Below are 15,350 nucleotides of genomic sequence, written 5' to 3'. Positions count from 1 at the left end.
GGGTTCTCCAACATGTGCCAGCTGCAGAGGTGAAAGTAAGCTGGTATGGTCTGGTACGGTGTACCGGCAAGAACTGGTATGCTGTGCCGGACTAGACTGGCTTCCCTGGGCCCTCTAAATCACTGCCGGAGCCCTGCCGCCCCGGGGTAGCGATGGCAGGGCTCCGGCGGTGATTTAAAGGGCCTGGAGCTCCACGGAGGCCAGAGCCCTGGGCCCTTTAATTTGCCCCTGAGCCCCGGGGCTCCCAGCCACCTCTGCAGCTGGTAGCTCCGGGGTGATTTGAAGGCCCTGGGACCAGGGCCGGTGCAACCATTTAGGGAACCTAGGTAGTCGCCTAGGGCGCTGGGATTTGGGGGGTGCCATTTTCTTCAACAGTGACCGCGGCGGCCGGATCTTTTGGGGGAGGGCTGCCTGCAGCAAGTAAGGGGGGGGCAGCATGCAGGGGAACTCCCCACCCCAGCTCACCCCTGCCCTGCCTCCTCCCCGAGCATGCCATAGCTGCTTCACTTCTCCTGCCTTCCAGGCTTGCGGCGCCAATCAGCTTAGGCACCGCAAGCCTGGGAGGCGGAAGAAGTGAAGCAGCGACGGCGTGCTCAGGGTGCTGGTGCTCGTGCTTGTGCGCAGAGCAGGGGTGAGCTGGGGCAGGTGGGCGCCTCAGGGCAGAGGGAGGGAGCTGCCGCGGGGGGGCGGACCTCAGGGCGGAGGTGCGGGGTGGGGCGGCGCAAAGTGGAAGTTTCGCTTAGGGCGTGAAACATCCTTGGACCAGGCCTGCCAGGACTCCCAGCCACAGCCAGAGCCTCAGGGCCTCTAAATATTGAAAGGCCCTGCCTCTTCTGGCTGAGGCCACACCCCCGCTCAGGACTCCGTCGTACCGGTAAGTACTTTACGTTACTTTCACCCCTGGCCAGCTGACTCCAGACCCAATAACCCTGGGCTCACATTGCATTGTAGACAAACCCAGAGTGACATACGTGCATATCCTCATTAGAGTGCAGTGACACAACCAGTTCAGGAGAAAAAAAATTCCATGACTATCTTCAAAACTCACATCTGGAAAATGAAAGGGAAATAAACAAGGAAACGCTTTTATATGCTTTATATACATAAAGTAAATGACAGGCTTAAAGGGAACTGGAAGGGAACTTTCATAACAAGACCATGTGGGAAAAACATCCAAAAAACTGAAGTATTGTTCTGTAAGGCATTAAAGTGGAAATATTGCAAATGCACTCTGGGGTGGAATTAACGAGCAGAGGTGAAAATGGGCTGGTGCGGGCTGGTGCAGTGCACCGATGAGAACTGGCCGCCGGAACCGGCCCGCACACGGCCGATGTTAAAGCGCTGCTGAGTTGCTTTAACGTCGCTGCCCCTTTTCTCCCGGCAGGGCCACTGATGTGGGTAGCAAAAGGGGCAGCAGCTCTGGGGGGACCCTTCAAATCGCTGCCATGGTCCCGGGACTCCTGGCTACTGCTGCAGCAGCACCAGGGCTCCTGGTCCCCAGCCCCGCCCCTTCCACCAGAGGCCCCGCCCCTTCCGGTGGCCAGAGCCCCCCCCACCTTGCCCAGGGGGGACCTCTGCTTACTTTCACCCGTTAACGAGTTACAGTCACACGTCAGAAAGATTTTATAGCTCTCCCTCTCGTGTTTTCTTTCCTTCTCCCTTTTCTTTTTTTTCCTCCAGGTCTGCACATCAGTTTAGCTAGCGCTTGTTTTCCATCCAGGTATTTCTCTGTCTGCCCCAAATCTCTTTCATTCCCTATCACAGATCGGTCCAGCTCAGCATCCCGGTTCTCTCCCCTTCCTCTCCCTCTGCCCCAAGGGTCTCCACTGGCTCTCTCTTTTCGCATTAGTTCGCTGCCCCCCTCCCCTTTCCCCAGGTTTCTCCATTTACTCTTGTTTTACTTTATTTCCTGCCCCCGCCCCCTTGATTTCTTCTCTCCCTTCTGATGAAACCTGCCTCTCCCCTCCCCGCAGCCAGCTCACCTTCATCCAAATGATGTGCCCTCCCCCGCACCCCCCCACCACAGCATCCCCTCCCCAGGGGCCTGGAGGTCACACCTGCCAGTCCCTGGGACTGGGTCGCTATCGCCCAGGCTCCCTGCTGGTGCAGCGTATCCCCCTTCTCCCCACACCTCCCAAATCACCATTAATGTGGTGTCCTTGGCACCCCCACAGCTGCCTGTCCCCCAGCCCACCTAGCAGTTACAGCCCCAGCCCCCACATCACCTCTGTCCCTGACCCTCCATCAGTTCTCCTCCGGCAGCCCCCACACGTGCCCCTCAGGGCCCCTATGCACCTGCTGCAGCCCCAGGAGTTATTCACCCCCCCGCACCCCTTCCCATCCCTGGGGCTGCAGGGAGGGAGGGGGAGTGTCATAGAGATTAGATATTGGGGTTGGGTAGACAGGTGTCCTCCAAGGTCATCAAGATGAGCCAGAGGCTAGGTAGATGAGCGTCCTCCAGTATCACAGACTAGGATGACTGTGATTAGAGACACCCATTTTTTCATGCCCATTGGCCTATTCCCACCATGTCTCAGTAGCACTGTCTGAGCCAGAATTCCCAGAGTCCTCCTGTGCCAGAGGACAGTGACATATGGCGGCAAAAGCCTTGGGTGGATGAGATTGGCGGAGGTAGAGAAGCCACCCCCTGTTTTCCATACTTTGGCAGGGCAGACACCTAGCAGGGCCGCCAGGGTCGTGGGGATTGCATGGCAGAAAGCCTGAGGGAAACAGGAAACTTCCAGTGTCACAAAGACAAGGGTGTGTGAGACTCCAGGGCGATATCCCCCCCCCCATGTCTCAGCAACACTGTCTGAGCCAGGATCCTGTCCAGACCCAGAACCAGGGACGGATTCGCTGCCCGGTGAAAGAGGCTGGCAGGAAAGTGAAGATTGGGGCCTCGTTATCAGCATCAAAAAATGCCACCTGCCCCCATTCACAGTCCAGAGAAACCCTGATCCTTCTGGGGACCCGGCTCAGGGGCAGGGGGGTCTCAGGGAAGGTGAGAGCCTGGAACTGACACCCCCACCGCTGCACAGCCCAGATCCCCCCCTCAGGGTTATGACTGATCCAGCCCTTCCTCCTCACAGACTCTCTGGCCACCCCCACAGCCCAGCGTTCCCCATCCCCCACCTCCACCCCCCAGCAATGTCTCCCCAGGGTGAATCCCTCACAGCCCAGCACACAGAGCTCAGTGTCAAATCGCTCAGGGTTGTCGGGCAGATCCTGCCGGGCGTGTCCCCATCTCACATGTCTCCGATCCTCAGACAGGGCGAGCTGGGGATGAGCCGTGTCTGGATCCAGAGTCACCGTCACTGGGGACAGAGAGAATCGGAGCGTGAGGGGCAGAGCTCAGCCCTGGGGGAGGCGGGGACCATTTCTCACACTCCCCAGCAGCCCTGGGACAGGCCTGGATCCCAGGGAGCTGCCTCGGTCCTGGGCGCCTGACACTGAGCAGAGACGTCACTGCAGTTCTCAGCCTGGGCAATGGGACCCACTTTTGTACATTGGCATTTGGTGACAGAGGCTGCAGCCGCCTGTTCCCCAGCTGGCTGTAGCTCAGATGGCAGAGGCTGGAGCATAGGTGCCGACTCCGTGGGCGCTCCGAAAAATTGGGCAGCTCCCCACCCCCCTGCCCAGCTCACCTCCACCTCCGCTCCGCCTCCTCCCCTGAGCGCACCGCGTGCCCGCTTCCCCCCTAGCTCCCAGCACTTGCACCTGTTTCGCTCGGCTAGGAGGGAGGGGGCAGGAGGGGGAAGGCAGCACGCTCGGGGAAGGGGTGGGGCCGGGGAGGGGATTTGGAGAAGGGGTCCAATAGGGGCAGGGAGGGGCTGAGACTTTGGGGAAGGGGTCGGAATGGGGGTGGGGTGGGGGTGGGGAAAGGGTGGAGTCGGGGTGGGGCCGGGGGGCGCGAGCACCCACCAGCAGTGGGGGAAGTTGGCACCTATGGTCTGGAGAGGAAAAGGGTCACAGAGATGAGAGCACCTGGTCTCTGATTTACAACGCCAGCCTGGGGAGCTGCTCCTCTGCCCTGAGTGCCTGGGACCCAGCAGAGATGCCCTGGCAGCTCCTCTCCCCGCTGCTGGGACCTGCTGTGAGGGCTGCAGAAACTGCCTCTCTCCCCCCTTCCCTGCTGGGGCTGCTCCTCGGAGGGTGAGCGAGGAGGAACCTGACGTTGTGCAGAGGGGAGTGAGAGGAGGGAGGCACCGGATATAAACCCAGGGGAAGCTGCACGCTGAGCCCATCCTCCTGTCCCTGGCCTGGGCGAAGAGCAGGGGACAGGGCGCAGGGGCAGAACCACTCCAGCCCAGAGAGTGGCCTTGGGAAGAGAGAAGGGAGGAGGTGGCAGCGTCAGAGGGACACTGTATCTCTAGCGGAGGAAGAACTGGTGGCAGGATTGTTTGTGTGACTTCTGCGCGGGATCTCCTCTGCATTTCAGGGGGAGGGGGGGTGTCACAGTCGGTGTTGGGTTGGTTTGTGTCTTTAGCTACTTGTTTATAAAACTGTTTTCATGCATTTTTTTCTCTGAAGTGAAAGTTAATCTCTCCTGAAATCTCTCACCTGGTCTGCATGAGCCTAGGGATTGCCCTCTTTTTGTCTGAATTTCGGAGCACAATCCATGAAGCAATGCGTAGCTCCAGTGGGAGAGCCCAGCTCTGGCCTAAGGAAAGGTCAGATGTTGGAGAAGAGCTATGGGGGAGACCCCCCTCTGCCAGGGTAAAGGAGAGGGATGTGTCTGCCCTAAGGGGAGAGTGCTCTCTACGCATTCCTCTCAATTTAATATTGAAAGGGCCTATGAATGTCTATGAAAACCAGGGTCAGAGTTAAGGGGGTTTGGATGTTGGTCACTATCTGTTTCTATTCACTGGCGTGGGCATGAACTGAGCACTAAGGTTGGTGTCAGGACTGTTTGTGCGACTTCAGCTTGGGATCTCCTTAGCAGTGAATGTTTTCTTTTTAAGTCTGGTCGGTGTTGGTTTGGTTGGAAACTTTAGCTTCAAATTAATGGAAATGTTTTCATGGAAATTTTCTCCTTTTTTAAAGATAACCTGCACCTGCAATCTTACCCTGTCTGTGTGCTCCTGTCTCCGGTCCAGATAGCAGAGTGTCTGGAGATGGAAAGGATAAAAGAGAGGTGAGATTTCATGCTGTCATATTTATAACATCCCCACTCTCAACTGACATAATTAGGTCTTACTAATGAGAGCGAAACAGAGCCACACCCACCTCTTTAATAATAACTAATCTGAAGCCTTCTATTTCAGGGGTCACAAACCTTTGGCACGAGGCCCGTCAGGGTAATCTGCTGGTGGGCAGCAAGAGAGTTTGCTTGCACGGCCCCCTGCCCTCCCAGCTGCTGTGGGTTTCACACAAGAGGCTCCTGTGCTGGAGGGACTCACCAGGATTTATGCCTTCCCTTTTGGCCCACACCAGCTGCCGTATGGGGCCAGAGCACAATGAAGGGCTGGGTCCACATTTCAGAAGTGGCCAGAAATGTTGGGTTCTAAACTGCTCTCGAGCACATGCCCTGTGCTCGAGTTGTTAGTTGGGAGAGAGAAAGTGAGATCCCCCAAGCTGTGCTATATTTTTACCTTAATGATTTTGCCAAAGCTCTCTAAATGAATCAACGTGAGATATCCTGGTGCTTGGGCCCCTGCTACATCTGCTCAATTTGACGACTTTCCATTTTGTATTAAATAGATACATAACCTAATTATTAACCAATTGGCCAGAGTCTAACTCCTCCCACAGTCTCAGAGACACACCGTGATTTCCCATCCTAGATCCCAACTCTCAGTACCTTTGAATTTCCTCAAAGTCTCCATTAAAACAATATTTTCTTGGGAGAAATCACTGAGTCTCTTCTGTAGCTCCGGAGAAATCTCCACGGGCTGCTGGAACTTCCCCGCCTCACACCTGGGGGGAGAGAATTTCATTGTTACATTTCAGTCACTAACTCGCCATCATTCCTGGCTAGCGGAAGTCCCTGCTCTGCAGGGCCTGCAGCACAAACCATGGCTGTGCCACCTTCCCCCAAAAGCCCAATTCATGTTCTTCCGCTCTGGCCTGCACACAGCAGAGGAGGAGCCAAGTTTCCAGGGCCAATTCTCTCCATGTTTCTTGTGTGCATCGTGCTATGAGATCTTTCTTTCAGCTAGTAGACTGAGACCTCAGCTGCACCCAAACCAGCTCATTCCACACAGGTCTCCAGACAGATTTCCAGTGGAAAAGATCCTTGATCCCTGCTGAGCAGGGTCTGATCATTACCAGTACGTCAAGGATGAAGGGCTTGTATTGCATCTCCAGAACCCTGAGGCAGCCAGTCCCCCAGGATGACACATCTCATGGGAATACTTTAGGTCAGTCTTTCCCACTGAATGGATATTCCAGAGTCTTCTATAAAAGGCTGAGACCCTCTGGGTTAAGTTGAACAGAGAAATGTGTATCCAAAAAGTGACCCTGCCCCACACATTTTGCTGTAGAGCCCTGTGGAGATGTGTTGTTAATGTTCTCTCCAAGCCCTTTCACAGCACCGTGAAGTACAAGGGGGTGAGAGAGACACGTACCCGCTCACGGTGCTTCTGAAGTCCTACAGAGGAAAGAAACAGAAAAACAACCTTAGTCCCATGTGCCATGACGCCATCCACTGGGCATCCCAGGGAAGGGAATTTGCAAATATGAGGAAAAGCAGCTTGGCCTGGGGCCCAGGCCATGGATCTGCTGACTCAATGTCACCTTTATATCTATGAATGACACTGAGATCTCCCACTGCTGCACCCCAGTGCCCATGATTCAGGAGCTGTCCTGTCCCTGCGGTGGGATCTGGGATCTTTCTAACTTAGTCTTACCTGCAGGAGTTCACTCGCTGGCTTCTGACCCTTCCCCTCCAGCTCACTGATCAGCTCACTGAGACGGGAAATCTCCTCAGAGAGTTTACTGGCATTGTCATTCTGTATCTTTACAACCTTCCTGGCCAGCTTCTCCAGCTGGGCCAGCAGGAGTTGCTCTTGTTCCTCCAGGAACTGCCGCAGTTGCTGAAATTCAGACACAATCTTCTGCCTCTCAGCTTGTGTCTGGATCTATTAAAAAAAAAAAGGCAGGCCAGGGAGATAGAATCTAGGGTCCTTTCATGGAGTGCAAAATGTGCAGGAGACACAATTTCTTTGCAAACTCTAAGGTGTCTGACACTTGACTTTACCCTGTGGTTAACAGGGAGAGGATTTTCTAACACGTTCCCACTAGAGTGACCAGACCGCAAGTGTGAAAAATCGGGATGGGAGTGGGGGTTAATAGAAGCCTATACAAGACAAAGTCCCAAATATCAGAACTGTCCCTATAAAATTAGGACTTCTGTTCACCCTAGTTCTCACCAGCCCTAATATCTCTCAATGGGAAGTTTCTATGATTAACATGGGCGGGACACTGTGTTATCAGAGATCTATGTTAATCCATACCCAGAGCAGAGGAGGCAGGACTCAGCACTACATTGACAGAGATGCCAGAGGAGAAAAAAGAATTGAACAATTAAACAAGGCAAGAAATGCCTGCAGACTCAGGCAGACGGCGCTGCCTGGGATATAGGTCAGTTCACCTTGGGAGGAGTTTTGTGAAAGCCGCAAGGGCTAGAAATGAACTGGAATGGAAGTTTAGATTCTGCAGAACATGTTGTCCTGATCCAGCTAGAGGATTTCGCAGGGCCAGTGTATGTGTGTGCAGACATGAATCTAACATAGCAATCCCTGGTCATGGAGAAACACACACAAGTCCACTTTCTCCAAGGCCACAGAGGAGTCTGTTTCACAACAGACCTCCCACTGCAAGGCTCTGCAGGTTAATAGCACTGGGCACCTACCAGATATTCCCAGGTTTTCCCCTCTCCAATCACTTTAAATCCCAGCAGCTTTTCTCTCTCTTCCTGCAGAGTCTCCAAATAGGCCTGAACCTTTTCCTGAAGAAACATAAATGATTTGAGTGAGTTTATGTTGAGGGTTCAGAGTGTGTTTGTGGAGAGGGGTGTTTTTCCATCGCAACCCAAGATTCTGTAGGTGACTGTCAGCTCTACAGGGTCCATGATATCAGGAACCACAAGAAAATCAAACCTCATTAACAGAGACTAGGATTGTTTTCTATTCAGACAGTTTAGAATTATTTGTCCTCTTTCTACACTGAGTAAAACCAGCAAGAAGCTGGAGTCACATGGTGGTGTCATAACTATAAAGGAAAGGGATCAGCCCTCCTGTGTACAATACTATAAAATCCCTCCTGGCCAGAGACACCAAAATCCTTTTACCTGGAAAGGGTTAAGAAGCTCAGGAAACCTGGCTGAGACCTGACTCAAAAGGACCAATAAGGGGACAAGATACTTTCAAATCTTGGTGGGGGGGAGGCTTTTGTTTGTGCTTTTTCTTTTGGGGGTGGTTCGCTCTTGGGACTAAGAGGGACCGGACATCAATCCAGGCTCTCCAAATCTTTCTGAACTAGTCTCTCATATTTTAGACTTGTAAGGACCAGCCAGGCAAGGCGTGTTAGTTTATCTTTGTTTTCTCAACTTGTAAATGTTTGTTTTTGCTAAGAGGATTTACCTCTGTTTGCTGTAACTTTGAACCTAAGGCTAGAGGGGGTTCCTCTGGGCTCTTTGACTCTGATGACCCTGTAAAGTTATTTTCCATCTTGATTTTACAGAGATGATTTTTACCTTTCTTTCTTTAATGAAAAGCCTTCTTTTTAAGAACCCGATTGATTTTTCCTTGTTTTAAGATTCAAGGGGGTTGGAGCTGCACTCACCAGGAACTGGTGGGGGGAAAGGAGGGGGAATGGTTAATTTCTCCTTGTTTTAAGATCCAAGGGTTTGGATCTGTGTCCACCAGGAACTTGGTGGAGGAGTCTCTCAAGGCTACTGGGAGGGAGATAGTCTGGGGGGAAGGTAGACAGAGTTTCCCAAATAACTCTTAAAGGATTTGGGTGGTGGCAGCAAAACCAGATCTAAGCTGGTAATTAAGCTTAGAGGTTCTCACGCAGGTCCCCACATCTGTACCCTAGAGTTCAGAGTGGGAAGGAACCTTGACAGGTGGTGAATCAATAAACCTACATTTGACAGTTTCCGCTAACACCTTTGGCTGGTGCTTGGCCACATACACAATAACACAGTTCAGACTGCAACCTGGTCTAATCCCAATGGTATCTGCGCTCTGGGGCCCTTCTGTGTTTGGATTCCAGGTGCTGAGGGTCCGCACAGCGTTTGGCTCAGGGACCCCCCTAGTGCTCGTCGACCTCTGAGTATTAACCCCTCAGGGAGCAATACGGGAATTCAGAACCCCCGTGGGAAACCTCAGCTCCCTGCTGGGCCTGCCTGGGATTGTCATCAAGGCCTCGGCCTTGAAATGGCCACACTTCATCACAAGCAGGATCTGTCGGGGAGGCAACATGGCCCAGTGGTTGGAGCTTTGGCCTAGGCCTTAGAAGAACCGGTTTCTGTTCCCAGCCACTCATTTTCTGGGCACGTCAGAGCCCCTCTCTGGTTCAATTTCCCCCTCCCACCCTTTGTGTCTCTTGTCTATTTAGACTGTAAACTCCCCAGGACAGGGATTGTCTCTTTATTTTGTGGGGGCCCTGCAGAATCCAGGTCAGAGCTCACCTGGGATTTGTACTGGTTACTGGGATGCAAATATTAATAATAATAGTAATGATGATAATAAAATAATAATAATAAATGTAGTAATAGCAACAGCTTGTAACTCCCCCTTCTCCAGTCTGAAGGCAGCTCTCTCGCATAGATCAGCCTGCAGCTCTTGTGATTTAAACCTCACTGATCATTTAGCAGCTTCAGCTGGGCTGTGAGATCCCTGTTCACTTATCTCACTAGTGGGAACTAGATTTGAAATGGCTTCAGCTGCCCAGAGAAATGTTTCCCACATCCATCATCTTTAAAGTCTTCATTTCCCCCTCATTCGCCACCTTGCCCGGCCTGTACATTTCTTTTCATAGCGTTTTTCATACCGTGAAGGCTTTACAGAGCCTAATGAGGCAGTTACATCCACAGCGGTAGGAGGGAGGAATTGTGTGTCCTGACACAGTTAACCTGTAATTAACATTCAGTTAGAATGGATTAGAGGGGCCAGTGAGTCCCTACCTTGTACACCTGGGCAGCCTCCTCTGTGGGCACCACCGTGTGAGCGCGGTGAGCCCGGGACCTGTCACACACCACGCAGATGGGGGCTTGATCCTCCTCGCAGAACAGGTTGAGAGGCTCCTGGTGTTCCCCACACAGCCCCTTCCCTCCGGCTCCCTTTGCTGCCTGGGCACTCAGACGTCTGGCTATTTCTAGGACATTTGCCAGCTGCCTGTTCAGCCTGAAGTTTCTCTGCTGAACTGTTTCTCTGCACTGGGGGCAGGTGAAGTTCGTATCGGATCCTTCCCAGCACTGGGTGATGCAGACTCGGCAGAAACTGTGCCCACAGTCTATAACCACTGGGTCTTTAAAAAGCTCCCGACAGATGGGACAAGCAGCTTCATTCTGGAGACTTTCCAAGGGGCTCTCTGCAGCCATGGCTCCCTCTGGGCAGTGTAAGTGGGTGAGTTTCACTTTCCTGAGCTCAGCGGCAGTGATCCCTCCTGCAATAATAACGGGGCGTTTCCCTTCCTGGCACTGACTCCTGCTGCTTGCTCAGCTGGAACCAACCCCCTGGCAACATTCCAGCCCTGGAGGCTTTTGTGGAGAATGCACTAAGGCGGCTCTGTGTCTCTAAGGGGTGATATTAAATTCACAAGCTAAAAAGTTGGTTAAATGGGAATCAGTGTTTGAAAGGCCTGTTTGCCATTTACACCAAGGCTGCTGGGACTCAGTGTCAAGGGGCCCCGGTGTCACCAGCTCTCATGATTTTATCACCAGTCCAGGCTAGTTAGTGTTGCTTTAACCCCCAGCTCCTGGAAGCATGTGACTAGCTGAGACTCTTGCCTGTCAGTTTCTAAAATAAGGAAGCTTCTAGCCCTGGTGGCTGAAGTGAAAATCTTGAAATTGTTCCCCAAGCTTCAGATTTATGAGCTTTAAAACAGGCTAGCTCAGTGGTTTGAGCATTGGCCTGCTAAACCCAGGAGTGTGAGTTCAGCCCTTGAGGGGGCCATTTAGGGAACTGGGGCAAAAATCTGTCTGGGGACTGGTCCTGCTTTGAGCAGGGGGTTGGACTAGATACCTCCTGAGGTCCCTTCCAACCCTGATATTCTATGAGAACAAACAAAACCTACATTTCCTTTATTTATTTATTTTGTTTGTGAGCTTTTGGGTGTCACTCTGGTTTCATTCTCAAGATTTTCTGCTAGACTAGATTTTATTTTAGTGAAAACTGCTCTTCTCATCCAAGCACGGCAGGCTGAGAGCTGGGGCTCTTAGAAAACAATTGGGATAAAATGGGGACAAGGCCAGTGTGGAAAGGCCGGCACTGCTGACTATCCAAGGTAGGTAGAAAGCCTCTGTCCTCATAGTATCTGAGCACTTACTTCACAACAGCTGTCTGAGGCAGAGAAGGGCTGTTATCCCCTTTTTATACAGACGAAGACAGTGAGGCACAAAGCGAATAAGGATTTGCTTAAAGTCCACAGAAAAAGCTTGACAGAGCAAGGAACAGAACCTGGGTTTTCTCTCTTCTCTCACTACCACCTTAACTCCCCCACCCCGACAGTAGGCCAGACAGATGCACCCTGGGGTGGAAATAGTGGACAAGAATTGATTACATGAAGTAAAAAACATGATTTTTCAGGCCTATTCTAAAATACACAGGTTATCTCTGAATGCACATCACTGCCTCTACTCAGCAATCTGGAGAATTGGTCTGAAATCAACACTAGGAAATTCAGCAGAGACAAGTGCAACGTACAACACTTTGGAAGGAAAAATCAAACACACATATACAAAATGGACAATAACCGGTAAAGCAGTAGCACTGCTGAAGAGGATCTGGGAATTATCATGGATCGAAACCGGCATGTGAGCCAGCAATGCACTGCAGTTGCTAAAAAGGGCTAATAGCATCCTGGGGTGTGTTGGCCAGATTATTATATAAGACACTGGAGATAATTGTCCCAGTCCATATTGCACTAGCGAGGCCTCAGCTTTAGGAGAGAGCCACATAAATAAGAAGAAAACAAAGAAAGAAGAAGTGGAACCGCTAAACACTGAGGATGGAGTAGAGGGTAAGGATAATCTAGGCATGGCCCAATATCTAAACAAATACTTTGCCTCAGTCTTTAATGAGGCTAATGAGGAGCTTAGGGATAATGGAAGGATGACAAATGGGAATGAGGATATGAAGGTAGATATTACCACATCCGAAGTAGAAGCCAAAATCGAGCAGCTTAATGAGACAAAATCGGAGGGCCCAGATAATCTTCATCCAAGAATATTAAAGGAACTGGCTCGTGAAATTGCAAGCCCATTAGCAAGAATTTTTAATGAATCAGTAAACTCGGGGGTTGTACCGTACGACTGGGGAATTGCTAACATAGTTCCTATTTTTAAGAAAGGGAAAAAAGGTGATCCGAGTAAAAGACGGTTACTCACCGTTGTAACTGTTGTTCTTCGAGATGTGTTGCTCATATCCATTCCATGTAGGGTGTGCGCGCGCCGCGTGCACGCTCGTCGGAAGATTTTTTCTCTAGCAACACTCGGTAGGTCGGCTGGGCGCCCCCTGGAGTGGCGCCGCTATAGCGCCAGATATATACCCCTGCCGACCCATCCGCTTCTCAGTTCCTTCTTGCCGGCTACTCCGACAGTGGGGAAGGAGGGCGGGTCTGGAATGGATAGGAGCAACACATCTCGAAGAACAACAGTTACAACGGTGAGTAACCGTCTTTTCTTCTTCGAGTGATTGCTCCTATGCTTTCCAGTCAGGTGATTCCCAAGTCTTACCTAGGCGGTGGGGTCGGAGTGAGACGTGGCCGAGTGTAAAACTGCCGAGCCGAAGGCGGCATCGTCTCTAGACTGTTGCACTAAAGCGTAGTGCGAGGTAAACGTGTGTACTGATGACCAGGTTGCCGCCCTGCAGATCTCCTGGACCGGCACGTGCGCCAGGAAGGCGGCCGAGGAAGCCTGAGCTCTCGTGGAATGGGCAGTGAGGTGGCCTGCCGGAACATGGGCCAAGTCAAACACATGCGGATGCATGCTGTCAGCCACGAGGAGATCCTCTGAGTGGAGATAGGGAGGCCTTTCATACGGTCCGCTACTGCCACAAAAAGCTGGGGGGACTTACGAAAGGGCCTTGTGTGATCGATGTAGAAGGCAAGTGCCCTGCGGACATCCAGGGAATGTAAGCGCTGCTCTCGGGGAGATGAATGACGTTTTGGGAAGAAGACCGGGAGGAAGATGTCCTGATTGGTATGAAAGGCCGAAACCACCTTAGGCAGAAAAGCTGGATGCGGCCGTAGCTGTACTTTGTCTTTATGAATGACCGTGTAAGGAGGGTCTACAGTCAGGGCCCGAAGCTCGGAGACCCTGCGGGCCGAAGTAATGGCCACCAGAAAAACCGTTTTCCACGATAAGTAGAGAAGAGAACAGGTCGCCAGCGGCTCAAAGGGTGGACCCATGAGCCTGTTCAGTACGATATTGAGGTCCCAGGTAGGGGCGGGGTGACGAACCTGAGGGTAGAGGCGTTCCGGCCCCCTGCGGAACCTACCGACCACCGGGTGAGAGAGCACCGAGTGTCCACCTTCGCCAGGGTGGAAAGCGGATATGGCCGCTAAGTGAACCTTCAGGGAAGATATAGCAAGGCCTTGTTGCTTAAGATACCATAGATAGTCCAGAATGACTGGAACGGGAACCGCAGATCGTGGAGGGGTTCAGCCACCAGTCGAGGGAACGAAGCGCACTCGATGGAACGGTGACCAGGGTGTCCATTGAGTCTCTGGCCGGACGGTACACTGAATGTAACCACGTTTGAAAAGGGCAGAGCTGAAGCCTGGCATACTTGGTGACGTACGTACACGCCGCCATGTGTCCCAGCAGAGCTAGGCAAGTGCGGACCGAGATCGTGGGGAAGGCCTGAAGGCTCCGAACGACGGATGTTAATGGCAGGAACCTTGGCTGAGGGAGACAGGCCTTGGCCCGAGTGGAGTCCAAGGACGCTCCTATGAAGTCCAGCCTCTGTGTGGGAACCAGGGTGGACTTGTCCACATTGAGCAGCAGGCCGAGGCTCTTGAACAGGTCTGATGCTACCCGCACATGTTCCGTGACCTGTTCCCGGGAGGCCCCCTTTAGGAGCCAATTGTCCAAGTAGGGGAACATGTGGAGCCCTTGGCGATGGAGGTGGGTGGCCACCACCGCCATGCACTTCGTGAATACTCGAGAAGCTGTGGAGAGGCCAAAGAGAAGGACCGCAAACTGGAAATGGCGATGGCCCGCCACGAAGCGGAGGTATCATCTGTGTGGAGGAAAGATGGCTATATGAAAGTAAGCGTCTTTCATGTCGAGGGCAGCATACCAGTCCCCGGGATCGAAGGAAGGGATAATGGTCCCTAGGGAGACCATGCGGAACTTTAACTTTACTAGGAATTTGTTGAGGCCGCGCAGGTCCAGGATCGGCCTGAGACCCCCTTTTGACTTTGGAATCAGAAAGTAACGGGAGTAAAACCCTTTGCCCCAGTCTTCCCCTGGTACCTCCACTATCGCTCCGATATTGAGGAGCGTCCGGACCTCCTGTAAAAGGAGCTGCTCGTGAGAGGGGTCCCTGAAGAGGGACTGGGAGAGAGGGCGGAAAGGCGGGGTTGAAGCAAACTGGAGGTGGTATCCGTGCTTCACGGTGCGTAGGACCCAGACATCTGAGGTCAAGAGGGACCACGCCGGGAAAAAATAAGAGAGGTGGTTGGAGAACAGGGGGGAAGGATCCGAAACAGGGAAAGGTATGCTGTCCCCAGGTGCGCCTTCAAAAGGACGACTTCGGGTCCGACTGCGGCTTAGAGGAGCTGCGATTCTGACCGGACTGAGGGCCCGAATATCACCTGCGGCCTTCGCGCTCTCGGCGTCCATTAAAATCCTGCCCCCGCCGAGGGACAGAGTACGGGCAGAAACGCTGCGGGCGGTAGGTGCGCCGCTGGGTTACGGGAGTGTGCATACCCAGGTTGCGCATAGTGACCCTATTATCTTTTAAGTTCTGGAGTCTAGAGTCAGTTTTCTCCGAGAACAAGTCTTTTCCCTCGAAGGGCAAATCCTGTAAGGTATATTGAAGCTCGGGCGGAAGGTTGGAGGCTTGTAGCCAGGAAATGCGCCGCATGGTGATAAACCCAAGGTGTCCAAAAGGGCCATTGCTGGACTCTTTGTGATTCAGAGTGGGAGTCCTGAAATAAACCCTCCGGCACATCTGCTT

At 52.5% G+C, this 15,350-nt stretch overlaps 1 protein-coding gene across 2 annotated transcripts; it reads right to left on the bottom strand.

The window, feature by feature from the left end:
- Window positions 1-2,772: 2,772 nt before the first annotated feature.
- LOC123378590 (zinc finger protein RFP-like) lies at window positions 2,773-10,613 on the bottom strand. Of its 2 annotated transcripts, none has more exons than XM_045032606.1 (7): window positions 10,130-10,613; window positions 7,853-7,948; window positions 6,849-7,079; window positions 6,567-6,589; window positions 5,801-5,916; window positions 5,055-5,108; window positions 2,773-3,314 (listed from the first exon to the last, which is right to left on the bottom strand). In XM_045032606.1, exons 1-7 carry the CDS (start codon window positions 10,544-10,546, stop codon window positions 2,800-2,802), a joined length of 1,452 nt encoding a protein of 483 aa, XP_044888541.1. In that variant the 5' UTR covers window positions 10,547-10,613; the 3' UTR covers window positions 2,773-2,799. The 2 variants fall into 2 exon arrangements, with proteins under 2 accessions (XP_044888541.1, XP_044888542.1); XM_045032607.1 differs by having other exon boundaries at window positions 5,067-5,108.
- Window positions 10,614-15,350: the final 4,737 nt, after the last annotated feature.

The sequence above is a fragment of the Mauremys mutica genome, chromosome 10 (assembly GCF_020497125.1).
Source record: "Mauremys mutica isolate MM-2020 ecotype Southern chromosome 10, ASM2049712v1, whole genome shotgun sequence".
Classification (NCBI taxonomy): domain Eukaryota; kingdom Metazoa; phylum Chordata; order Testudines; family Geoemydidae; genus Mauremys; species Mauremys mutica.
The sequence above is the reverse complement of the archived record's forward strand: the minus strand, read 5'-3'. Positions and strand labels throughout refer to the sequence as shown.

What these genes read in the sequence shown, in the direction of transcription:
- LOC123378590 (XM_045032606.1), bottom strand. Translation starts at nt 10,546, where the DNA reads ATGGCTGCAGAGAGCCCCTTGGAAAGTCTCCAGAATGAAGCTGCTTGT. An exon ending in GGAAAACCTGGGAATATCTG is followed by an intron (nt 7,080 to 7,852) that starts GTAGGTGCCCAG and finishes TTTTTTTAATAG; the next exon opens with ATCCAGACACAAGCTGAGAG. An exon ending in CAGCGAGTGAACTCCTGCAG is followed by an intron (nt 6,590 to 6,848) that starts GTAAGACTAAGT and finishes TTTCCTCTGTAG; the next exon opens with GACTTCAGAAGCACCGTGAG.